This window comes from Clarias gariepinus, chromosome 11 (assembly GCF_024256425.1).
Source record: "Clarias gariepinus isolate MV-2021 ecotype Netherlands chromosome 11, CGAR_prim_01v2, whole genome shotgun sequence".
In the NCBI taxonomy this organism is placed as follows: Eukaryota; Metazoa; Chordata; class Actinopteri; order Siluriformes; family Clariidae; genus Clarias; species Clarias gariepinus.
The window spans coordinates 27,416,262-27,439,973 of NC_071110.1; the positions used below are offsets into that span (position 1 = coordinate 27,416,262).

The 23,712-nt window shown below is 36.0% G+C and overlaps 1 protein-coding gene across 1 annotated transcript in view; it reads left to right on the forward strand.

Annotated features, from left to right (window-relative positions):
• The first annotated feature begins 1,476 nt into the window (after positions 1 to 1,476).
• Positions 1,477 to 23,712, forward strand: part of gosr1 (golgi SNAP receptor complex member 1) — a 39,215-nt gene continuing 16,979 nt past the window's right edge. Inside the window, exons 1-6 of the mRNA XM_053507375.1 lie at positions 1,477 to 1,550; positions 4,938 to 5,049; positions 5,147 to 5,234; positions 8,435 to 8,542; positions 10,390 to 10,481; positions 15,285 to 15,359. Coding sequence (XP_053363350.1) covers positions 1,520 to 1,550; positions 4,938 to 5,049; positions 5,147 to 5,234; positions 8,435 to 8,542; positions 10,390 to 10,481; positions 15,285 to 15,359 — 506 coding nt within the window. The 5' untranslated portion in view covers positions 1,477 to 1,519. The remainder of the gene's footprint in view (positions 1,551 to 4,937; positions 5,050 to 5,146; positions 5,235 to 8,434; positions 8,543 to 10,389; positions 10,482 to 15,284; positions 15,360 to 23,712) is intronic.

Below are 23,712 nucleotides of genomic sequence, written 5' to 3' on the forward strand. Positions count from 1 at the left end.
ATTGTAAAGCAATACCTAAATACCATTATACATACAAGTTTCCATAGTTATGCTTTTTGGATGAAGCTTGAAAAACAGATGGAGGTCCGCCATCACCACGTAAAAACATAGTGGACATCCTGTTACTCAAGGCATTCCTAAAGAAGGCTTATCTAACCCGACCACACCCCAGGAGGTACAGGAGTATACAAGAGGCATCTCTACAAGTGCATCTCTTTTTCCACATTTTATGTCACAGCCTTATTCTAAAATGGATTAAATTAATTTTTCCCCTCAGAATTCTACACACAACACCCCATAATGACAACATAAAAAAAAAGTTTACTTTGTGCAAATTTATTAAAAATAAAAAATTTGAGAAAACATTTTTAAGCCTTTGCCATGAAGCTCAAAATTGAGCTCAGGCGCATCCTGTTCCCCCTGATCATTCTTGAGATGTTTCTGCAGCTTAACTGGAGTCCACCTGTGGTAAATTCAGTTGATTGTGCATGATTTGGAAGGGCGTGTGAGTGTGTGTGCCCTGCGATGGCTTGGCACCCCATTTTATGCCCTAAGTCTCTTGAGATAGGCTCCAGGCCCCGCACGACCATCTATATAACATAAGGCGATATAGACAAGATGATGTCACTTGGTCTTTTTTCACTTGTCTAGTTTGGAGGAGTCTGTCCAAAGACATGCAGATTAGGCTAATTGGCGTTCCCAAATTGCCCATCGTGTGTGAATAAGTGTGTGTAAGTGTGTGTTGGCCCTGCGATGGATTAGCACCCCGTCCAGGGTGTACCCCGCCTCATGCCCAAAGTCTCCTGGGATAGGATCCAGGCCCCCTACAACCCTGTATACAGAATAAAGGAGTATAGAAGATCAATGAATAAATTATTATTATTATTATTATAGTTGTATATCGAGGGCATGGTGGCTTAGTGGTTAACACTGTCGTCTTGCACCTCCAGGTCCTGGGTTCGATTCCTTCCTCCGGGTCTGTGTGGATAGAGTTTGCAAACTTTATCCACACTCTATCCACACTGACCCAGAGGAAGGAATCGAACCCGGGACCTTTGTGCTTGGTGGGTTTCCTTGGGGTTCTCCGGTTTCATCCCACAGTCCAAAGACATACAGATTAGGCTAATTGGTGTTCCCAATTTGCCCGTAGGTGTGTGAATGTTGGTTGTACAAATGGAAATGAATATGACTGTGACCATTGGCCTCCACGGTCCCTTGTTGGACTACAGAGGTTCCTAGATGGATGTATGGATGGAGTTGAATATCAGTTTTAAAATCAGACTAAAGCATGTGTTTGGTATTCTCTGTACCAGGAAGTGGCGCTATAACATGTTTTTTGCAGTTTGAATTAACACTAAAGCTATCCGTACTAGTGCACTTACTAGTATGCTGGAATTAGACTGTTCGGTGGCTACGGTGAGAACTCTTCTCGCGCACTGCGTAGTGCAGTAGTGTGTTTCAGGACCACGCCTTTTCCACGCCTCTGCCAGCGCGACGCTTGTGACGTCAGATAACAAAGATGGCGGCGGCAAACAGCAACTACTGGGAAGGTGAGGTGGCAAAGTGGCGTAATTAGAAACTGGGTCGGGATATTTTTAAATACGTTTTAAATACTTATTAGTCTTTGAGTCGCTGCTTATGGAGGTTTAGAAAAAACGAGTTTCGGGAACGGACACCCACAGCACTCAGCGCATAATAGCGTTAGCATGAAGTGGCTAACTAGCTCGAGCCTGTAGCTAGCCTAGCAAGTTGTGTGACGTCAGCGTTAGAGATGAGGCTTTCTGCTTAGTGCCATTTGATTAATATGTGTACTTTTCTGAGATGTCACACGAGTCTTATGGGTCATTTTTTGTGAAAAAAGTCTTGCCTGGTTGTTTCTAGGAAGGTGCTAAGTGGCTAATGGGTTGACTAGCAAGCTAGTCCGTTAGCAAAGTGTTCTAGAACAAGTCTAGAAACAGCTGATTGAGTTTACAGAAGCAACACTGCTTAGATGGTTTATTGTGAGGTGATGACAGCTGACTCTTTAACTGTAGCTTGTGAAAACTAAACAGCAAATAACATGATATGACACTAAATATCAGTAGAAACTAGGCAGAAGCACTGCTTTAAGTCAGTATCTGCTTTAAGATTAAACAGCAAACTGTTTTTAAAGTTTGAATGCACCATGATGTGTAAGTAACTTTACAACTATAATTCCACCTCAACAACAATGTCAAGAGTCAATTGTACAGCATCCCTTTGGGTTAATATTAGGGCTGTAGCTATCGAATATTTTAGTAATTGAGTATTCTACCAAAAAATTTAATCACGTAATCGGATAAAATGTACTTTTGCTTAATTAAACAGCAATGTAACATATATAAGAGAAACAAATATTAGTTGGTTTTCTTTTTTAGAAAAATCTACTTTTATTTTTTAAATGCATACAGCATTCTATTAGAAATAAACATTGTCATTATTCACAATACAAGGAATAGCTTAAAGTTGACTGAGATGAATTGAGTGCATAACAGTGCCATACATTCTAATTTTAAAGCCTTTTCTCAGAAGCAAAAACTAAAAAAAGGTATTTCAAATGACTTAGTATTAAAAAAAAAAACAAAATAAATAATTATACAAAAAACACTAAGTTGTGCAACTTAACTTTCAAGACTAAAATTTTCTTAATTTACAGCGCAGACATAAGATAAGCCTTTACTGACAGTTTCTGTCGTTTTCTCTTGATGGTTTCTTCATCTCGTGGCTCGCTGATATTTTTATCGCTCCCTCAAATCAATACACAGCTAACTGTTTTTTTTTTTTTTTTTTTTTTTTTAATTAATTTTTTTTATTGAAAATTTGCTCAGAAATACACAGCTAACTGTTTGCGTCTACTTTTGCTTTGTGGGTGACGTAAGTGCTTCTTCTTCGTTGGTGTTTACTGGCGTCTTGCATCCGGAAGCGCGCTGTGTCACGCCAAACAAATAATAGCACAAAGATATAGCGCAAGCTTCTAAAATTAATTAAAAGAAGCTTCGAGGCAGAAAATTTTGAATCTGAATTTTTTCGATTTTTTTTTAAATCGAATTACTCGAGGAACTGTTTTAGCCCTAGTTAATATTTTAACAAAATGTCCTTATTTCAGCCTTTATAACGTTCTCCCCCTGATTTTTTGACCTTTTAAAAAACGTTTGGGTAATTTAATGTAGCTGGTTCTTTATAAAATCTTTAAGTTTCTCACTTAAACAATACAAACTAACTAACTTTACAACTGAGCATTACATATCTTGTAATGTTGTTCGCCATAGTTATTATTTTTAAACAAACTTAATTCACTCCTACCACACGGGATGAAAATGTGTAAATAGTTCAGAGTGCACCACCTGTAGGATTATAATGAAATGGCGATGTTTTACCACCTCCAATGAGTCAAAACTCAACTTGACATTGAGCATATGGGTTGAATGGCTTCCCACACAGGCATGCAAATCTAATATACATCAGTTTCACTAATTAGCGCTTGCTGTGTTTTGAGACTTGTGTAAATGTGTGTAAATAAGATTAATATCACTCAACTTTTTTGAAGAAAAAGGGAGATCAGAAGCTTTCAACTTGCACGATTTATGAAAATGTAACACCATAAAAATGTGTTTCTGTGCCGCCACTGGGAAGCTTCTGCTCTCGGTTGGATATCTAAGGTTATCACCGGTCACGGCTAATCAAACTGACAACCAGCCAGTTCTGCTTACTGGGCAATCGACCGTTTCATCTCTATTATAAATAGTTTTTAAGAATTGGATTTTGCAGTTAGTGTGGCGATATGTGTTTCACTAAACAAAAGAATTGCAGTTCATGACGGGATAAATCCCTCCCCTCCACCCCGATATATAAGTGTGTATATATATATATATATATTTAATTTTTAATATCGATTTCCACCCAATGCCCAAACCCTAGCCACTGGATGCATTGTTGGTCCCAAGCCCGAATTACACGTCATATAGCTTTATATGACAAAGCTGTGTCATCTGTAATCAATTGCAGCCTTTTGCGATTAAATAATTATACAGATTCATATTTCAGGATCATATTTATCGAACAACTCCTCTATGATTCAAGTAGAACGCCTGATTTTTAAAAAAAAACTTAAGAAGATAACTTGTCTCCAACTTGCAGAAGATCTGTCTGTGGGTGTTCACCAACACCGCTAGCACATAACAGGAAGTTATTGCAAACATCTCTGTCCTGTACAGTCCTGATTTTGCTTGCTCCAAGCCATTTCCACATGTTTGGGCCATTAAAGGAATTCCTGGGAGGCCAGGGTTTCAGACATGAAGCAGGCAGATCGATTATGGTTTCGGCGTAAACTTTCTTCATTGATTGTGTCCAAGCGTTAGGAAAAGGTTGGGATAAGTAGTAGATTAGTGTAGCGAGAGGGTATTAAGGAGTTTTTTGCCTCATAGCTGTGTTCCTCGTTCTGATCAATTACAAGTCCCAGTTTATCTTGGAACACCCCTTGTTCTTGGGAGAACCAGTCTGATCTAATAGTCACAGTCAAATATTTAAATTATATACGGCAGCCATGCTCGTGCTTTGGCATTTTGACATTAATTTTATTAGATAATAAACATGTATGGACAGCTCTGATTTCTACATGACCTACCTCAGCAACAAGTGTGTATGTGGTTTAAACCGGTCCAGTTTGGTTTGACATCTGGATGATGCGAAATGTACATAACAGCATGGTGTTTACATCATAAATGATTGAATTAGAATAGATTAAAGTGTATATATATTTTTTTTAATCTGGGACATGATATCGCCTCAATTCTCTCCTGGCCTTTTCTTTAAAGTTGTACTCCATGTTCTAATGATTTTACTTCAAGCGAAAGAGATGTCGAAACATACCAGCACTGACGCATCATTTTTGTGTATTTTTTGTGTTGGTGTTTGTGCAGATTTGCGGAAACAAGCCAGACAGTTAGAGAATGAGCTCGACCTGAAGCTGGTGTCCTTCAGCAAACTGTGCACCAGCTACAGCAGCTCTCGTGATGGCCGCAGAGGAGACAGGTACCTTTTTTAAACGAGGATGTGAAACATACTATTTTAATTTAATGGATTTTTGAATTATACATATTTCTGCTCTGTTTTTTTTTTCTTTTTGTAGTTCTGACACAACACCACTCCTTAACAACTCCACCCAAGACAGAATGTTTGAGACGATGTCGGTTGAGATTGAGCAGCTTCTTGCAAAGGTTAGTATGTCAAGTTGTGGACCCAGTAGTAAATTTGTCCAAAATTTAAGTTAAATTAATAAAAAAAAGTTTTTCCACCTTATTTCAAATGTCTTTTTACCAGCCAAGAATTTTGTTTGTGAAGTTAGGCACTCTCACACCAGGGTTATATTTAACGTATACTAAAATGAAAAAAAAAAAAAACTATGGGTTTTAAAACATTTTCCAAAATGAAATAAAATAATTCAATCACTCACTCACTCATCATCTATACCGCTTTATCCTGTATCCAGGGTCACGGGGACCTGGATTATATCCCAGGAGTCTTAGGGCACGAGGCAGGGTACACCCTGGACAGGGTGCCAATCTATCGCAGGGGACACATACACACACACACACACTTACACACACACTCACTCACTCACTCACTCATTCACACAGTCTGGGAAATTTGGGAACGGAATCGAACCTGGACCTTGGAGGTGCAAGGCAACAGTGCTAACCACTACACCACTGTAAAAACAAAATGAAAATAAATAATTGTTATTGTCGCTCTGTAAAATTAAGTTGCAGGACATGTCCCAAATGTTTGCGTAAGCTATCATCTTTTACCTTTAGATGGCGATATAGTGCAAGAACCTATACTTTCAACCTTATCAAGGGAAAGAGTGCAGTCAAGATGTCAAGGGAAAAAAAACAAAAAACCTGGGAACCCCTTCGAATTTAGCAGTGAAACCGATAGAAGCAAAAAAGTAGTCGTTACAGGTGACAGCATATGAGGCGTAAAAATAAAAGGGGGGAAAAATAACAACAAATTTAAATTCTTCTGCAAAGTTACCAATGAAAGGAACACACATTTACACGTTCATGGAGAAAGATGCTGAGAGAAAGAGCACTAGCAAGGACAGGCAAGTGCGTCACTGTAAGCAGTAACCAAGCAGCGGACTCTAACACACTGTTTGGTGTAAACAGGAGAGTGAATAACCAGCTCAAATGAACAGAAAAAGATGGGAAAACACACCTGGTATGTAAACCAGATTATGTGACACACTAGCTTTCAAAGAATTTAATGCTGCAAATTCAAAGAGTGCATAAATTCCTTTATTGAGAGAAACTCTTGAGTGTCAAAAAATGGTCAGAGAGGCTCATGAAGAGACACTGTGCGTAGACGGTTGGATTAAAACCGTCTGCATGTTTTTGCCTACCCTTTGTGTATCAACAGGCATTGTCGGTCTGAAACAAATGTACTGTATGTGTTAGATTAGTCTTGAAATGTTTATATCTTTATGCTCATTAGATTATTTCTTTCACCACACTGTTTCCTTAGAACTTTTGTGAACATTCTGACGACCTGGTTCTAATTGGCTCCTAAACACTAAATGATATGTTACTATTCGATCAGCTATCTCTATTAGCTAAGTAAACTCTAAGGTTGATTTTATGTTACACAGAGACTCTGAGAAAAGTGTGAAAGCTAAACAGAATAACACTAGAACTGTGTTAAGATTGTGCAATAAAAGCTTTAAGAACAATAAATTATATTGTGTAAAATGTGTGCTTAATTTTAAACTACCTAAGAAACAGCATGACATTTACTTCATGCTGATAAAAAAAAAAATCTATATTATATTTAAACAGAAATTCTGTTTGGCCTGTTGCCGGTGTTTGTGGTCTTGGTCTGTGTATGTGTCTGTGTCATAAATTTTTATATCATACTGTGAAGTAATAATATATATTTTATTTGATTACCAGATCATGATTCGTTAATGAAGTACAGGTGCTTTTTATTAGTTTTATTGTTAACATTGTATTTATCTTAAACAGCTTTGAAGTTATTGATTTTAAGGCCTCTAAAAAAAGGAAAAACAACTTTTTTTGTGTGTAGACAGCACTTTTTTCTTCTTTTTTTTGTTCCCTTTTTAAAAATTTTTTTTAAATGCAATAAATGTTTTTGTTGAAAAATTAAGACTCGTGTGAGAAAATTGATTTGTATTCCAAATGAAAAAAAAATCATGATTTATGTTTCAGCAAGAATCATGTGTCCCTACTTTACAAATTAAAGCTTTTATTCATTAATATTTTTATTTCAGAGACGTTAATAAAAACACATTTTTTGAAAGAAATGTACAAAATTGTTAATTTAAAATGCTTATAATATGTTGTCACACAGCCATGTTAAAAATTATGCTTGACTGTATTATTACACAGAAATAGTTCACATAAACCAGAATTTACTGAAAAAATAAATAAAATTGAATTCTAAGTAGTATAATCGATAGGATCTAAATGGCTGTAGTAAAATGGCTAAGTAATTCCAGTAAAAATATTTAATCTAGCTTTTTTTTTTTTAGCTCTAAAGTAGATTATTAAATCTGGCACACAACCAGATCATAACATCACTTTTACTCACCATTTTGATTTCACTTATGGTGCAGGCAGATATACAAGTACGGTACTACAAAAGATCTATGAAATTTTCTCCAGCAGTCGATTTAAGACGCGCCCACACTTTGATGCATGTGCAGTTTATAATCTGGCACATAAAAGCTCAAAACTTCACTTTTACTAAACCAACCCTTTTACAAACTGACTGGTTAACACACTGCTGTATATCTACAGGCACACATTTGAAAATAGCTAACTAGGAAAACATTAAATGCTTGTTTAAGATGACGTCTTTATCTAATGTGACCTGTTTTTGTGATAAATTAGTCAGCGTTTCTGTGTAAAACATCCCTGCAAAACTGAGTTGATTCTCTTAAGTTGATTAGAATGATTAAAACGTGCCGTGTTTAGGAATAACCTTTTTTTTGTTACTTTGAGCTTCTTTTTTTTTAAAGCACAAAATGCCTTTGCTAATTGGGCACGCTGTCAGTGTCACTACAAAATTTTTTTAAGAAGTGTACCATCATTAAAACATGCAAAAGTTAAAATAGTTTCATGCGCTGCAGTTAAACAAGTATTTCTTTGCATAATGGAAAAAAGGGACTTCTGTACAGAATATATTATTTCTCAATATTCTTTTTTTTTTTTTTTTTTAGTCCTCTGTAGTTTTAAGGTTTTTACCGGTGTATTGATTTTAGGTATGTAATTTAAGACAGATATTTCATTTTAAGCATAAGCTACTGCAGGTCTGTGTGAGCAGTCTGTCTGTTCCTGGTTTTGTTTGAACCAGATGTTAAGTTGAAATGTTGGTTGATTTGTTCTATTGTTCCTCCTAGCTTACGGGAATAAACGATAAGATGGCAGAGTACACTAGCACACCGGGTGTGACCTCTCTTAATGCTGCACTAATGCACACACTGCAGAGGCACAGAGACATTTTGCAGGTGAGACATTTCCTATACCAGTTCACACACCTTCAGATTTTCATAATGTTTATATAGACAAAGGCAAGAAGTGTTTGTGTCTATTTTATTTTTTTAAGGTATTCCCTGAACTTAAGAACATGCGTCCATATATATATATATATATATATTTAAAATAATCTTAAATCTGTCTTAAAAATATAACTAAATATATTACCAATCAAAGGTTTGGATACAATCTAATTCCATGTGGAAAGCAATCTACTCCTTTGAACAGTTCATATTGAGATGTGTCTGCTACTTATACTTTGTAAATCCCTAATAACGGCTCTAATCCGAGGTGCTGTTTGTTAATTGGTGATTTTGAGGCTCTAAATGAACTCAAAATGAGCCTCTCCTCTGTAGCAAAGACAAGTTTTGGACTTGCTTTTCCTCGGAAGGTCTTCATGAGAGATAGTTTTATCATGGTGCTTGATGGGTTTTGCAAATGTACTCGACACAATACTGTTCTGGCAAGGACTATTCCAGTACAGATGACATTCATGTCTTAAAATAATAACTGACTGTTGATGTTGTTACTCAATTACTAAATGCCGTACATGTTATTTTGTAGGTTTTTTTGTTGTTGTAAAAAAAATCCAGTATTGCTCTAGAATGTAAACAATAACTCCAAGCTTGAGTCAAAACTTTTAACTTGTACTGTGTTTAAAAGTAAAGTTGTGGCATATTTTGCAGGTTTCCATATTATTTATCAGTTTCCTTATTAATTATTCAGAAAGCCAAGAAAGCATGTTTGCTGAAAAGTAATTAACAGTTTCCATCAGACATTTATTGGAGTCATAGTTTTTTTTTCCCCTTTCCTCTTTAGTAGAATATTTTAATTCCTAATTCCATCTTGGTAACAGCTTCATGTACATGCTACAGTGGAGCCTCGGTTCACGAACGCCCCCGAGTACAAAACAAATCAGTTCACGACCCAAAAAATGCAGTTAGCAGGTTAAGTGAGAAACTGGACGCCCCCATGTTCTGGGTTTATTAGCAACTTGCTCAGCAACTAACTCAGATTTGTGATGTATATTTTCTTTCTCAAACAGTGAACTGTACAGTCAGTGTTTTAGTTTTAACAAACAAGTATGTTTGGTATATTGATTAACCCGAAGCTAAACAACTTATTGCACTTTTTCATTGTGCTTTCCTTATGTGTTTAGGATGTTATGGGCAGTTTGTCACAAATTTGTACAAGTGTATATGTTTACAAGTTAAATCCTAATTAAAGAAAAGTCATGCTTTTTTAAAATTCATTTAACATTATCAAAACGTTATGAAACTGTGCAATAGCATATTGTTGCACCAAATTTATTGTACTACCCTAGACGGACATTATATTGAATTCAGAATAAAGTGAATACAACCTATTTGTTTTGATAATAAAAAAATAAAAAACACCAAAGAAAGAAAGCCCAAACAATGTATAGAAAAACAGTCTTGTTTAACTTGGAAAATGTGGTTATATAGAATAAGAATCAATCACTAAGAAATTAAATTAAAAAAGTTAATTAAAATTAAGGAACAAATATTATTCTAATGCTGATTCAGTTGAGTTTTTTTGGAGACAGAGATAGAATTTAAATTCCCAGTGGTTCATAGAATATAATAGTAATGTGTACTTTAATCATTATTGCTAATGTTCATTATGTTATTCATTTATATTAATTTGGAAACTAAATAAATTCATAAAATTTTTTAAGAAATTGCGCTGCTTGAGAACACACAGAATTAGGATCCTCCTAGTAATTACTCAAACTCTGTCAGATTATAGCTCTCGCTGTGGTGGGCATAAATAATGTTATCCTAATGTTTGTTTGCAGGACTACACACACGAGTTTCACAAAACCAAATCCAACTTTTTAGCCGTCCGAGAAAGAGAGGATCTCCTTGGATCCGTCAGGAAAGACATCGAGTAAGTGGGTCTTGCTTTTCTTTTTTTTTCTTTTTTCTTTTGGCTCCCCAGTTGCGGTTCACATGTGACTCCACGTATCCACAGTCGAGGTGTCCCATCATGTATTAGTTACCGTCTCAGAAAGTTTTATATTTTTCGTTATATTGACAGTGCGATATTTTTTCCAGTCAGAATACTGTTATTCAGGTTTGTTTTCAATATACGCCAAGTCTAAAGAAAGCTGAATAAAAATGCGTTGAATACAACTGTGATGGCTGTAATGCATTCAAACTTGAATAGTTTTCTTTTGGCTCTTTTTTTATATCTTGTTAAACACCTTCAACTTCACCTTGAACACTGAATTCATTGTCATGTTCTTAGACCCATTTTGAGATGCTTAGGCCTTGTGACATAACACGGTATTTGTCCTGCTGCATGTGGACATTAAAATAAACGTGCAAATCAACAACGAAACTTTTTTTCAGGACGTTATGGGCAGTTTGTAATAAATTTGTACAAGTGTATATGTTTACATGTTAAGTTCCTAATTAAAGAAAAGGAAAAATGTCATCCACTTATCGTTATCGAGAACATACCAAACCGTGCATTCGAAACTGTTATGTATGCAACTGTAAGTTTGGCGTATTGTTACACCCCTAAATGATGTCCATATAGTCTACTATCCTGGATGGACATTATATTGAACCCTGAATAGACTGAATACACCCTATTAGGTATAATAAAAAAAAAGGAAGACAGGCCGAACAATGTGTAGAAAACAGAGTCAGGTTTAACTTGAAAAATGTGGTTATATAGAATAAGAATCAACAACAAGAAATTCTTCCCATGTATAGACAAATAAAATCTAATAAATTATTCTAATCCTGCATCAATTGAGGTTTTTTTAGGTATTCTAGATTATTCATTTATTTATTTATATATTTATTTATCTATTTATTTATTTATTTATATTTATTGGCTAACCTGAGCAAAAAATATTTTTATTGGCTAAACTTTTTTGCACTTGCGGCAAACTCCAGACTGTGCAGATTATTAAAAAGGAAAAAAAATAAATAAATAAATAAATAAAAGAATAAATATGTACAAGTATGATATAAGCACAACTACGATATAAATTATAAACGATAGAAATTATTCAGAATGTTATAATTTGTAGTTATATATACACAACATACCATAACACAGATTATAACGTCTTATAATGACGAGATGTTCCCATCTGGAAGAGACTTGGGACAGTGACATTCCTCCATGAATATGTTTTTCCTCATCTTCAGTCCGCTTCGTACTTAATTTTTTTTTTTATGTCGTCACTGCAGACGATCCTGTCTCTCAGACGTAGGTTGTTGAAAACGGAAACAGGGTTTCAATGATTATGTGGAGATTTGAGGATATTCCGCCGAATATCAGCAGAGGTTAAAGTTGTCTAAAAAAAAACTTTTAATGCAACATTTATTTTACTGAGCGGGCTCGGAGCGTGTGAATCACATGTTGCGATGTGCAGATGCAAGAGAATGGGAGGCGATCTGATCATCTTTCAAAATAAAACACTTCTACACACTCTGATGGTCAATAAAATGAAAATTTTTAATTTTTGCTGTGCGGGCCCGGTACTATGGTTTGGGACCACCGGTTTAGAGAATATCTCTGAGTGACACCTTGTATGCACTATTTTAATCGACCACCAGGTGTCAGCTTGTCTTCTTCTGGAAAACACATCCGTCTTTGAATAGTACACTGCTGTCCCTAGTAATTTTCCCCCCTCTGTGTGTGTGGCTGCAGAGTCCCTCTTTCAGCACGAGGGCACCAGTGATTACTGTACTGAGCTTTTCCCTGTCGCTGTGTACGTTGTGTGCCTCTGCCCCATACACCCCCTCCCCCCCATTTTGCCCGATCTGCATTGCACCAGAGAGTACAGTGGAAATGCCAGCATGCAGAAATTATGGTCACTCTCTGTCTGTGTGTGGCTGTGTGTGTGTATATGCGCATGCTTGCGTGTTTTACAGCCCAGGTCTTTTACAACGTTGTTAGAATGATTAAATCATCTGTCAGAACCGTGAATGCATTTTCCTCCTGACCAGAGTGATATCCACATTTCCATATCTGTGTAGCTGCAGTAAACCCGCCCTACTGCGCACAAAAGGGGTAGACGATGTTTTTTGGTTGTTGTTTGTTTGTTTGTTAGTTTTGACATCCCGATACCTTTACATCACACGTCCTGTCCATTACTCCGTTTGATTTTAATTTGTGTGGGCAGTAATGTGAGGATCGTAGCCTTCGGTGGTTGCAGACCATGGCAAGACATATCTTTTTGCTTTGCCACTGCCCTGATTAACTCCTTGGAAAGGGTTGGTCTTCCCAGCACTGCACTCATTCATTATTCACACTAAATGCTTTGTGTGGCAGCACCGGCCAGATTCTCCCGTGTAGACAGCAGGAAGAAGAAAGCCTCAGTGTTAAATTAGCTAGGATTCACTAGGCCAAGCTCGAGGGGGCAACTCAGATTAATAGACTTGAAATGCAATGCCCTCTGTAAGTTTAATTTTTGATTTGAAGCAGGCCTACCATTTATAGATTAATGATGGATGTCAGCAGCGTACTATTGAAAGTATCACAAGTGTTGTAGCTGTAAGGCATTGAAACGCTCGTGGGAAATTAATATTATTTTTTTAACTGTGTGTGTGTGCGTGTTTAAAAAATTTTTTTTTAATGTCATTTTATAATATCGTTTTACGCTGCAGTCAAATCAATGAGTTGGATCGATCCTGGCGGAGTTGATTAGTTGTCTATAACAGTGGCTCTGACAGTAGTTGTGTATTAAAATACACAACTACTGTGTGTGTGTGTTTACTGTGTGTGTGTTTTTTTTTTTTAGGTAAACTAATTAGCGCGGTAACAGTTTGTTTCTGACAGATTTGTATGGCAGATGCCTCACATACGTGAAGTCTAATATTAAACAAAATGGTGTTTAATTAAAAAACAAAAAACTTCCATTTTAATCACTCAAGTAGCTCACGTAGGAAAAAAAAAATAGACACTGCAATGCATTAAATACTGTATCAATGTTTAAAATTATATTCAATATTTTCATTGTGTAAGTGAATGTATAAAATGTCCATATTATTTTATTTTACTGTATTAAGCTGAGTTTGAAATGGAATTTAATAGTTTTGGGAGCTTTGGGTTTAGGCAGATTTTGGGTTTAGGCAGTTACTGGCATTTTTTTTTTCTTACCACATCCAAAATTAGCTGTTTTTCACAATTTGCATGTGCTCTAGGATTGTTAGTAACCCTCCATGAATTTCAGAGGTTGACTTTACTGTGTTCATGTCCTGAAAGGCTGGCTTTGATTAATTAGTCAGATAGTTACTTAGTTTAAGCAATTTGAGGTAGAATGTACAACCGTTACAGCACTACCACAATTTTTTTCCCCTCCATTCACCTGACATATCGGGCTAATGGATAATGCCATGTAATCTGATATCATCACTGCCGATATCAGATTATCATAGTGCAGATGTGTAAAACTGGCACTCTTTCCTGTCTGTAGGTTGTTGGGTTTTTTCCCCTGCCAATGAAGCATAGTTATTTAAATTACTTTTGAAATAAGTTGGTATTACCCAAAATGATCAATTAGGAAAAATAACACCAGACTTGTATTTGTATTTATTTAAAAAAAGGATTATGATGACAAAGTTATTTTAGATACTGTATATAGCTCAGGCCTACCTAACGGTTTCATTCAAACACTTGGAGGCACACACTGCTTATTGCACATGCATTTCATCTTAATATACATCCTTCTTCTTCGCCCTGCATCCATTGTTCCTTGGATACGTCCTAGATCCACAATAATGCATAAAGTAGAAATGAAATAAAGATTAATGAATTAGCATATAATGTTAAACATTTTTTATGGCATAAATGCATGTAATTTAGTAGACTGTCTTCATGTATGTTGCCATCATGTCCAAGACATTTATCATTTATATACAGGTTTCAGCTGACCCTTATGACTTGAATTGTCACTCTTAATATATTATTTAAAAAAAATATAAAAAAAATCTTCCAACAAAACACAGTTCACAGTCAAATACAGTGGAAAACAGCTCTGAGACGAAAAATGCTGCTTGGTATTCCCCTTGCAATTTGAGGGTACAGAGACAACGCAGTTACATTTATGTGAGATTCATTTTCTTAGATGCAATTATGGCTTTTGGATACATGATGGCAGTGTGGGGAAAGGAGACAGAGATTTAGTCAAGTGCATTGGTATGCTTTACATTATATATTCGTGTCAAAGTCATATAAGACTTAATTTGTCGGACTTAAGAACAAATCGGACTTACGAACACACTCCTGATATGGAACTCGTTTGTAAGTCGAGGACGACCCGTGTAGATAAAATGTAAGTGATTACAGAAAATCTGACGTGTCTCATGGATACTGCACACCAAAATCATTTTTATCTCTAAACAGTTAAAAAGCCAAATGTTTTGTTCATTAATAAATTAAACATTGAGTAATGTAAGTGGTATAAACCCTACAGGGCACAGTTTCCATAATCCATATAGTGGTAGTAGCATCACAGGCATCACACCACCATGTTGTGGATTATTTTCCTGGAACAACATGATTCATCGTGTTTACTTCATACTAGTTTTGTAAACAGATCACCATCATTAATGGGTCTAGTGATTCCACGATGCAATTTTCATGCATAATGAGGTTTTTGAGCATCGTGTTTTATATCCATTGATCAATATGAACAATATGCTAATGTGTTCCATTTTTTTCCCCCAGGACGTACAAGAGTGGCTCAGGAGTGAACAACAGGCGGACAGAACTTTTTCTTAAAGAACATGAACACCTAAGAAAGTAAGTTTTTATTCTGAGTCCTAACCTTTTATCACTTAAAAAAAAAAAAAAATTATAGGCTGTTGTAAAGCAGACGTTTTTTCCCCATGTGCTTAGGCCTGGATGTATAAACAACTGAACTACCTGTAGCTCTAGCTAATTAGACTGCGTTTATAAACACACTGAACTACCTTTAGCTTTAATCGATTAAGCTAATTTCAAGATTAATTAGACGTTCCAATGGGTTAAAGGAATTAACAATTAGTTCTAGTCATAGTTTTTCCTAGTAACTAATAATTGTTCTCGGAAACCCCCACAATTTCGTGGAAACCTCAGATATTTCCATTATGTTGTTTTTTTATGGCTTTTTTCGTGGCAATACATAATCAGTTAAACTATTAAGAACAATATGATAGTTTTCTAACATTAATGTAAATTCAGCTAAATGTTTACATAGAATATAATACTGTGTAGTTTTTTTTTTTAGAACTGTAGAGAGAACACAAAGCAATGGTAGAGGAAAACGCGGCTTGGCATTGGGAATTATTACCGTATTTACCCTGCAGTACTGATACCAAAGAAAACACGCTTGCATGAATTACAGTACATGTAAGGATAACATCGGTATTGTACAACATTGTAAATTTTTTTATTATTTTATTTTACTGTATTAAGCCGAGTTTGAATGAAATTTAATTGTTTTGGGAGCAGATTTCAGGTTTAGGCGGTTATAGGCAATTATTGCCTTTTTTTTTTTTTTTAAACCACATCCAAAGTTAGCTGTTATTCACAATTCGCATGTGCTCTAGGAACGTTAGTAACTCCCATGAATTCCGGGCGTTGACTGTACTGTGTTCAGGTCCTGAAAGGCTGGCTTTGATTAATTATTCAGATAGTTAGTTAGTTTGAGCAACACACTACTTGCACACAAACTCGTTACGTACTTCCGCTTTGAAGTAATAGGACTCGCTGTGTTCCGGTGTGTCGGCCATTGTTTTGGAGTTTGGAAGAAATGTTCAGAAAAAAGTGTGTTTATAGATTTCAGAGACAGCAGAAGGTATACAACGTATACTGTTGTGTTCCACTGCGTACATCTTCTGAGAAGTTCAACGTTTTTGTCCTACCTAAGCTTCTAAGGTTTGCAGTAAACATTTTAGCAGTGATCAGATAATTAAGCCGCATACACCAGAGGCACGAAAAAAGTTAGTAACTGGCGCTGTTGCCTGGAATGATTACGCCGTTAAAGCATCGTGGTCCAATGAGTGGTATCCGTCGAACCCATACCTTTGAACGTAGCAATGGATCACGATTACTGTAGCATTCCTGAGCCTTCATTATTAGACCTGGCATGTGTTAAAATAGAGGAACTTTCTAATGAAGTGAAGAAGCTGAAAAAACAGCTACTTGAGCTACATGTTTAGTGTTACTGTACATTTACAGAACACCAGTAAAGGGTAGTATTTACAATGTGTTATCTATATATACTAATCTTAGTCTACCTCATAAGACCCTTGTCTGTTACAGGGCTGCTCTTTATCATACCTACAAGCTCTTTTTGCACTATACAGTATGTCTGTATTTGCACTACTCTGTCTGGTTTGCACTCTCTGCCATGTGCCCTTATTTGTATATTGTATTTGTTTTTTTGTTTTTTTTTATATTATATACAGTGGTGTGAAAAACTATTTGCCCCCTTCCTGATTTCTTATTCTTTTGCATGTTTGTCACACTTAAATGTTTCTGATCATCAAACACATTTAACTATTAGTCAAACATAACACAAGTAAACACAAAATGCAGTTTTTAAATGATGGTTTTTATTATTTAGGGAGAAAAAAAATCCAAACTTACATGGCCCTGTGTGAAAAAGTAATTGCCCCCTGAACCTAATAACTGATTGGGCCACCCTTAGCAGCAATAACTGCAATCAAGTGTTTGCGATAACTTGCAACGAGTCTTTTACAGCGCTCTGGAGGAATTTTGGCCCACTTATCTTTGCAGAATTGTTGTAATTCAGCTTTATTTGAGAGTTTTCTAGCATGAACCGCCTTTTTAAGGTCATGCCACAACATCTCAATAGGATTCAGGTCAGGACTTTGACTGGGCCACTCCAAAGTCTTCATTTTGTTTTTCTTTAGCCATTCAGAGGTGGATTTGCTGGTGTGTTTTGGGTCATTGTCCTGCTGCAGCACCCAAGATCGCTTCAGCTTGAGTTGACGAACAGATGGCCGGACATTCTCCTTCAGGATTTTTTGGTAGACAGTAGAATTCATGGTTCCATCTATCACAGCAAGCCATCCAGGTCCTGAAGCAGCAAAACAACCCCAGACCATCACACTACCACCCCCATATTTTACTGTTGGTATGGTGTTCTTTTTCTGAAATGCTGTGTTACTTTTACGCCAGATGTAACGGGACACGCACCTTCCAAAAAGTTAAACTTTTGTCTCGTCGGTCCACAAGGTATTTTCCCAAAAGTCTTGGCAATCATTGAGATGTTTTTTAGCAAAATTGAGACGAGCCTTGATGTTCTTTTTGCTTAAGTGGTTTGCGCCTTGGAAATCTGCCATGCAGGCCGTTTTTGCCCAGTCTCTTTCTTTTGGTGGAGTCGTGAACACTGACCTTAATTGAGGCAAGTGAGGCCTGCAGTTCTTTAGATGTTGTCCTGGGGTCTTTTGTGGCCTCTCGGATGAGTTGTCTCTGCGCTCTTGGGGTAATTTTGGTCGGCTGGCCACTCCTGGGAAGGTTCACCACTGTTCCATGTTTTTGCCATTTGTGGATGATGGCTCTCACTGTGGTTCGCTGGAGTCCCAAGGCTTTAGAAATGGCTTTATAACCTTTACCAGACTGATCGATCTCAATTACTTTTGTTCTCATTTTTTTCTGAATTTCTTTGGATCGTGGCATAATGTCTAGCTTTTGAGGTGCTTTTGGTCTACTTCTCTGTGTCAGGTAGCTCCTATTTAAGTGATTTTTTGATTGAAACAGGTGTGGCAGTAATCAGGCCTGGGGGTGACTACAGAAATTGAACTTTTAACTGTGATAAACCACAGTTAAGTTATTTTTTAACAAGGGGGGGCAATTACTTTTTCACACAGGGCCATGTAGATTTGGAGTTTTTTTTCTCCCTTAATAACATAATCTTCATTTAAAAACTGCATTTTGTGTTCAATTATGTTATCTTTGACTAATAGTTAACGTTTTTTGATGAGCAGAAACATTTAAGTGTGACAAACATGCAAAAGAATAAAAAATCAGGAAGGGGGCAAATAGTTTTTCACACCACTGTATATATAATTGTATTTATTTATATTTTTAAAATTCTACTTTATGTCTTTAATGTTATCTGTTATCTGTTATTGAACGTTTAGTTTTAGGCATTTTAACGAAAGTTGTTTAATGTACCAAGCTAAGATAACGGTAGACCACCTGCTGTGTAACGTTAGTTGCTGCATTCACACTCATCTCGGATGGTCTCATTTCCTGATGATTTGTGCTTTTAATTTTTTTATTTAATCTAATAACCTTTTAATCTTTAAAAATAAAACAGACAGTAACATTACTGCAACAATGTTTTGGATTTATATTATCAAAGCTTTCCGAAGTTCTCAAGATTTTTCTAATTAAGGAAATAATTTATTTTTCTGATCAATTCTGACACCCCATGAATGCAGTATTTAAATTTTACTAGCGATCATGTGTGTTAATGAATCTGATGCTTATTACAACTCTATCATTATAGCCCCAGAGAACAAATATTTCAATCGACAGTTCAGGCATTTAAGTGGCACTGAAATGAGGCACCGAAATTCGCCTTCTCTTTCGGTCCGGTACATACCGGCTATATAGGTACCGGTGCCGTATTGGCACCAGTTTTCGGAACCCAACCCTACTTATATAGTATATATATATTTTCTTATAAAATATGGTTGTTTTGCAAATACGATGCACGTCAGTAACGTTAATCCGTGGGAGATCCTGAAGACAGCGGGTGTAGAACGTAGCCATTGCTTAACCGGAACTGACTGAGCCCTATGGAAAAGAACGTGGAAGTATGTGTGCAAGTAGTGGATTTGAGGTAGAATGTACAACTATTACAGTACTGTCACAACTTGTAGTTTTTTTCCCCTCCATTCTCCTGACCTATAGGGCTAATGGATAATGCAGTGTAATCTGATATCATCACTGCCGATATCAGATTATCATAGTACCGTTGTGTAAAACAGGCACTTTTTCCTGTCTGTAGGTTGTTGGTTTTTTTTCCCTTGCCAATGAAGCATAGTTATTTAAATAACTTTTAAAATAAGCTGGTATTACCCAAAATAATTGAATAGGAAAAATAACACCAGACTTGTATTTGTTTCTCTTAAGAAAGGATTATGACGACAGTTATTTTAGATACTGTATATAGCTCAGGCCTACTAAACAGTGTTCATTTAAACACTGGGAGGCACACACTGCTTATTGCACATGCATTTTATCTTAATATACATCCTTCTTTTCCCCTGCGTCCATTGTTCCTTAAATACGTCCTAGATCCAAGATAATGCATAAAGTAGAAATAAAATAAAGATGAACGAATTAACATATAATGTTGGACATATTGTATGGCATACGCGCATGTGATTTTGTAGACTGTCTTCATGTATGTTGCCATCATCCAAGACATCCAAGACATTTATCATTTATATACAGGTTTCAGCTGACCCTTATGATTTAAATCGTCACACTTAATATATCCAGTAAACGAGGACACTTGTACAAATATATTAGTTAAGCGTCTAAGTTGCATCATTAATCTGCTTTCTCTAAATTCCCGGTCCTACTCTGCCTGTTGGAAAGGAAGTCAGTCATTAGAAACATAGCTTATAATTGTACTTGAAAATGATGTCATCACTATCTGCTTTTAAACTTAACTGCCAAGATCTGTTTACTTACTGACAGCTTTGAAGATATCGAGAGAGCAAAGAAAGAAAGAACGAACGAACAATGATGTAAGCAGAGCTGTATAAGAACACATTACTGACAATTACTCAGTTAAATTTGGCCAAACTCCAAGAGGAGGAGAAAAACATATAAACTCATTAGGGGAGCTTAGACTGTCTGAAAGTGCTTTGCTACTCTGTCAAGGTCTTCACATTCATCTATAGGGCAACTAAAGTTCCCATCTTTCTTCTCGTTCCCAAATGACTCCCTCAATCATATCTGGGGGGGGGGAACACCCAGAAATGTTCGCTCTGTGAATGAGCCGTAGGAAACAGATGCGTGGTAAAAGTACAGTGGAACTACATTTGCTTCCCGAAGATGTAGTGCTCCTTGTCTTTTGCTGGCTTGTGGTTTTGAGCAGGAGTGTACAGAATAATGTAAAGTCATTACAGTAATCATTCGACTGTGCGGTTCTTCCTTTGCAATTTAGAGCTGAGCCGACACAGTGTTTTCCTCCTTGTGTACTAGATGCTTTGTTGGTTTTGTGTGTTTGGTATTGTGCTTTGTAACAATTTAAGTATGTATATTTAATGGATTAATCATTTTCTTTTTCTAAAGCTTAGATAAGAATTCAGAAATTGCAACCTTCCCCCACACTTTTTTCTCCCTTATCAACAGGTAGCAGCCAAGAGAGTGCAGTTATTTCCTAAATAAGTAAAATACTTTAGCTATCGCATAATCTTAAAATATTTAGAGATATGCCCAACTACGTTCACCAAAGCTAGAGTGTAACTTCTCTATACAGGTAGTTCCCGACTTACGAACAGCTCAGTTCCTGGAGCAGGTTCGTAAGTCGAATTAGTTCTCAAGTCTGACAAAGTGAGGCGTACACTTCTTTGGCACAAATATACAATGTAAAGCATACCAACCAACTTGATTTAATCCCTGTCTCCTTTCCCAACACTGCCATCATGTAGTCAAAAACCGTAATTGCGCCTAATGAAATTAATCTCCCTCGTTAAATATAACATTGTCGCTCGCTTTTAAATCGCGATACCCTGATATTTTGCAATATAATGCAGTACAATTTAGATTAAGTAACATCTGATAAGTACTGTATATGACCAGTCTTGTCCAGAATCTGATGATGGCCTATCATTAATTTATGGTGGTGATGATAGAGAAGGGACCAATTACTTTTCTAGCCATTATACATCTGTTTAAAACAATGAATTATGTTATATAATATTTAATCGAATGCCTTGTTGCATTTAAGGAGATAAAATGTGATTTAAAATAATGCCATGCCCACATTTGTACTAGGAAAATGACTTAGACAGAGAATTACTATTAATCTTCTACTGAAATTTGTTGCAGGTGATTTGTTTTCAGCTTAAATCAGGAGGTTAAATGTTTAAATGTGTTTAAGCGATCCTTCTTATCTGCTCTAAATGTTGCAGCTCATCTTGTATAATACTCAGACAAGATTGGTAACCAAGTTCAGCACAGGCGCTTAGAGAATATAGCAACCCCATAGTGGATTATTAGTCATTTTGCCTGATGGACAAGCCGTACACAGCTGTACACAATCACAGCTCTGTACAGGACTCACACAGAAATGTAGAAGTGTCCTGTATCTCTGTTACACGGTGTTTCCGTCTCAGAGGAAAATGAGTCTGTTCTCTTGCGGGATCTTAATATATAACCGCCACAGAATCCATTAGACATTTTCTCGAGCTGCATTAATGGCTTGCTGTACTTGCTGCAAAATGGAAACAAGCTCCATGCTCTGCTTTTGTGGCAAATACATTATAATATATTCCTCATAATATAAACATTATGCTTAAATACAAGGGATGAGCATGACACAGACTTAATCTCAATATTTTCTTTAAAGTTTCTGATGGATCATGGTGAAAGTGGTTGAGGACCCCATTCACATTGCAGTGAGCAGCAGGCTCCAGGAAGTCTTATATACCAGTCAAAAGTTTGGACACAAGTTTGTATTTTTTAAAATACATTTTAGAACAATACTGGATTTGTAATTCTAATTAAATCACAACAATAAAAACAGGTCAGCTGTTCTAGAATATTTTTTGCAAGAACAGTATTGTGTCGAGTGCATTTGCAAAACCCATCAAGCACCACGATGAAACTGTCTCATGAAGAAATTCCATGAAAGCAAGACCAAAACTTACCTCTGCTTCAGAGGAGACGTTCATTTAGAGTCACCAGTTACCTAAAAAATCACCAGTTAACAAACAAATTATGCCCGTTATAAAGGATTTACAGATTATAAGTAGCAGATGCATCCCAACATTAACTGTTCAAAGGAGATTACTGCATATTTTGAACGCCTTCAGTATTGTTTTAGGATGTAGAAAAGAACCATGGAATTAGGTGTGTCCAAACTTTTGACTGGTCCTCTATGTTAACCTTATGACTTTAATTGGGTTTTCTATTCCATCATTGCCAGAACACAAATTCCCTCCCATGGAAACATCAGCATGGTGCTATTATTTACAAGTAGTGCATAAAAATTCTAAACACAATATGGACCTATATAATTGCTGCAAAAAGTGCGATCTTAGCAAGTAAAATATATTTATAATATTTCTAAACCTAGCCAAATAGTTTTTTTAAAATGTAAACTTTTTGCAACAACCCAAACATAACATTGTTAAGCATATGTCCGGTCAAATGTTGCTAAAACTCTAAGCAAAACATTTCTTGTACTATTTGTACATAACTTGTACTAAGATTTTGCTTCCTAGTTTTTAATTCCTAAAACTAGGAATTATCTGCCAATAAAACAAGTTTTTGCTTAAAATGTTAGTTAAAATGGTATTTTATATTTGGTTGGTTAAAATTATAAAAGAGGGGTAGATAAATGAAACTACATTAAAGACATTTTTACTTGGTAAGATATTTTTTTTTACAGTGAAAGCAAAAGGCTGCAATTTATTAGAGAATATATACACATACAGGAATTTATGTAGAGTTTGTTGATAATATAGCGTATGTATAAAAAAGTATTAGTTTTTTTATAGTTTTGAAGTAATAAATAAATATTGACACCCATTCGCTTAGTGAGGTTAAATATTGCAGGTTAAATTTCAAGAGTTACATAAATTGCAATACATGTCAAAATAATAGTAATTCCCTCCCCCCATGATTTTTAAAATCATTTAGCCCTGTTTGTAAATTATCTTTAGACTGCTTGAACATAGATTGATGTGCTTTTGCCAATGTATGTTTTTTTTTTAATGATTTTTATGAAAATACTTTAGTTTAGCATTTTAATATTTGCTGACAAGCACCTCCCCAAGGGTTCAGTTTCTCTTTGCTTAGCACTAATTCTAGAGTGCTGACTGCATTTCTTTGGCCCACGTTCATCGCTTAGACCTCAGAGAGAAAAGAAACGGGTTTTATTTACCACTAAAGAGGT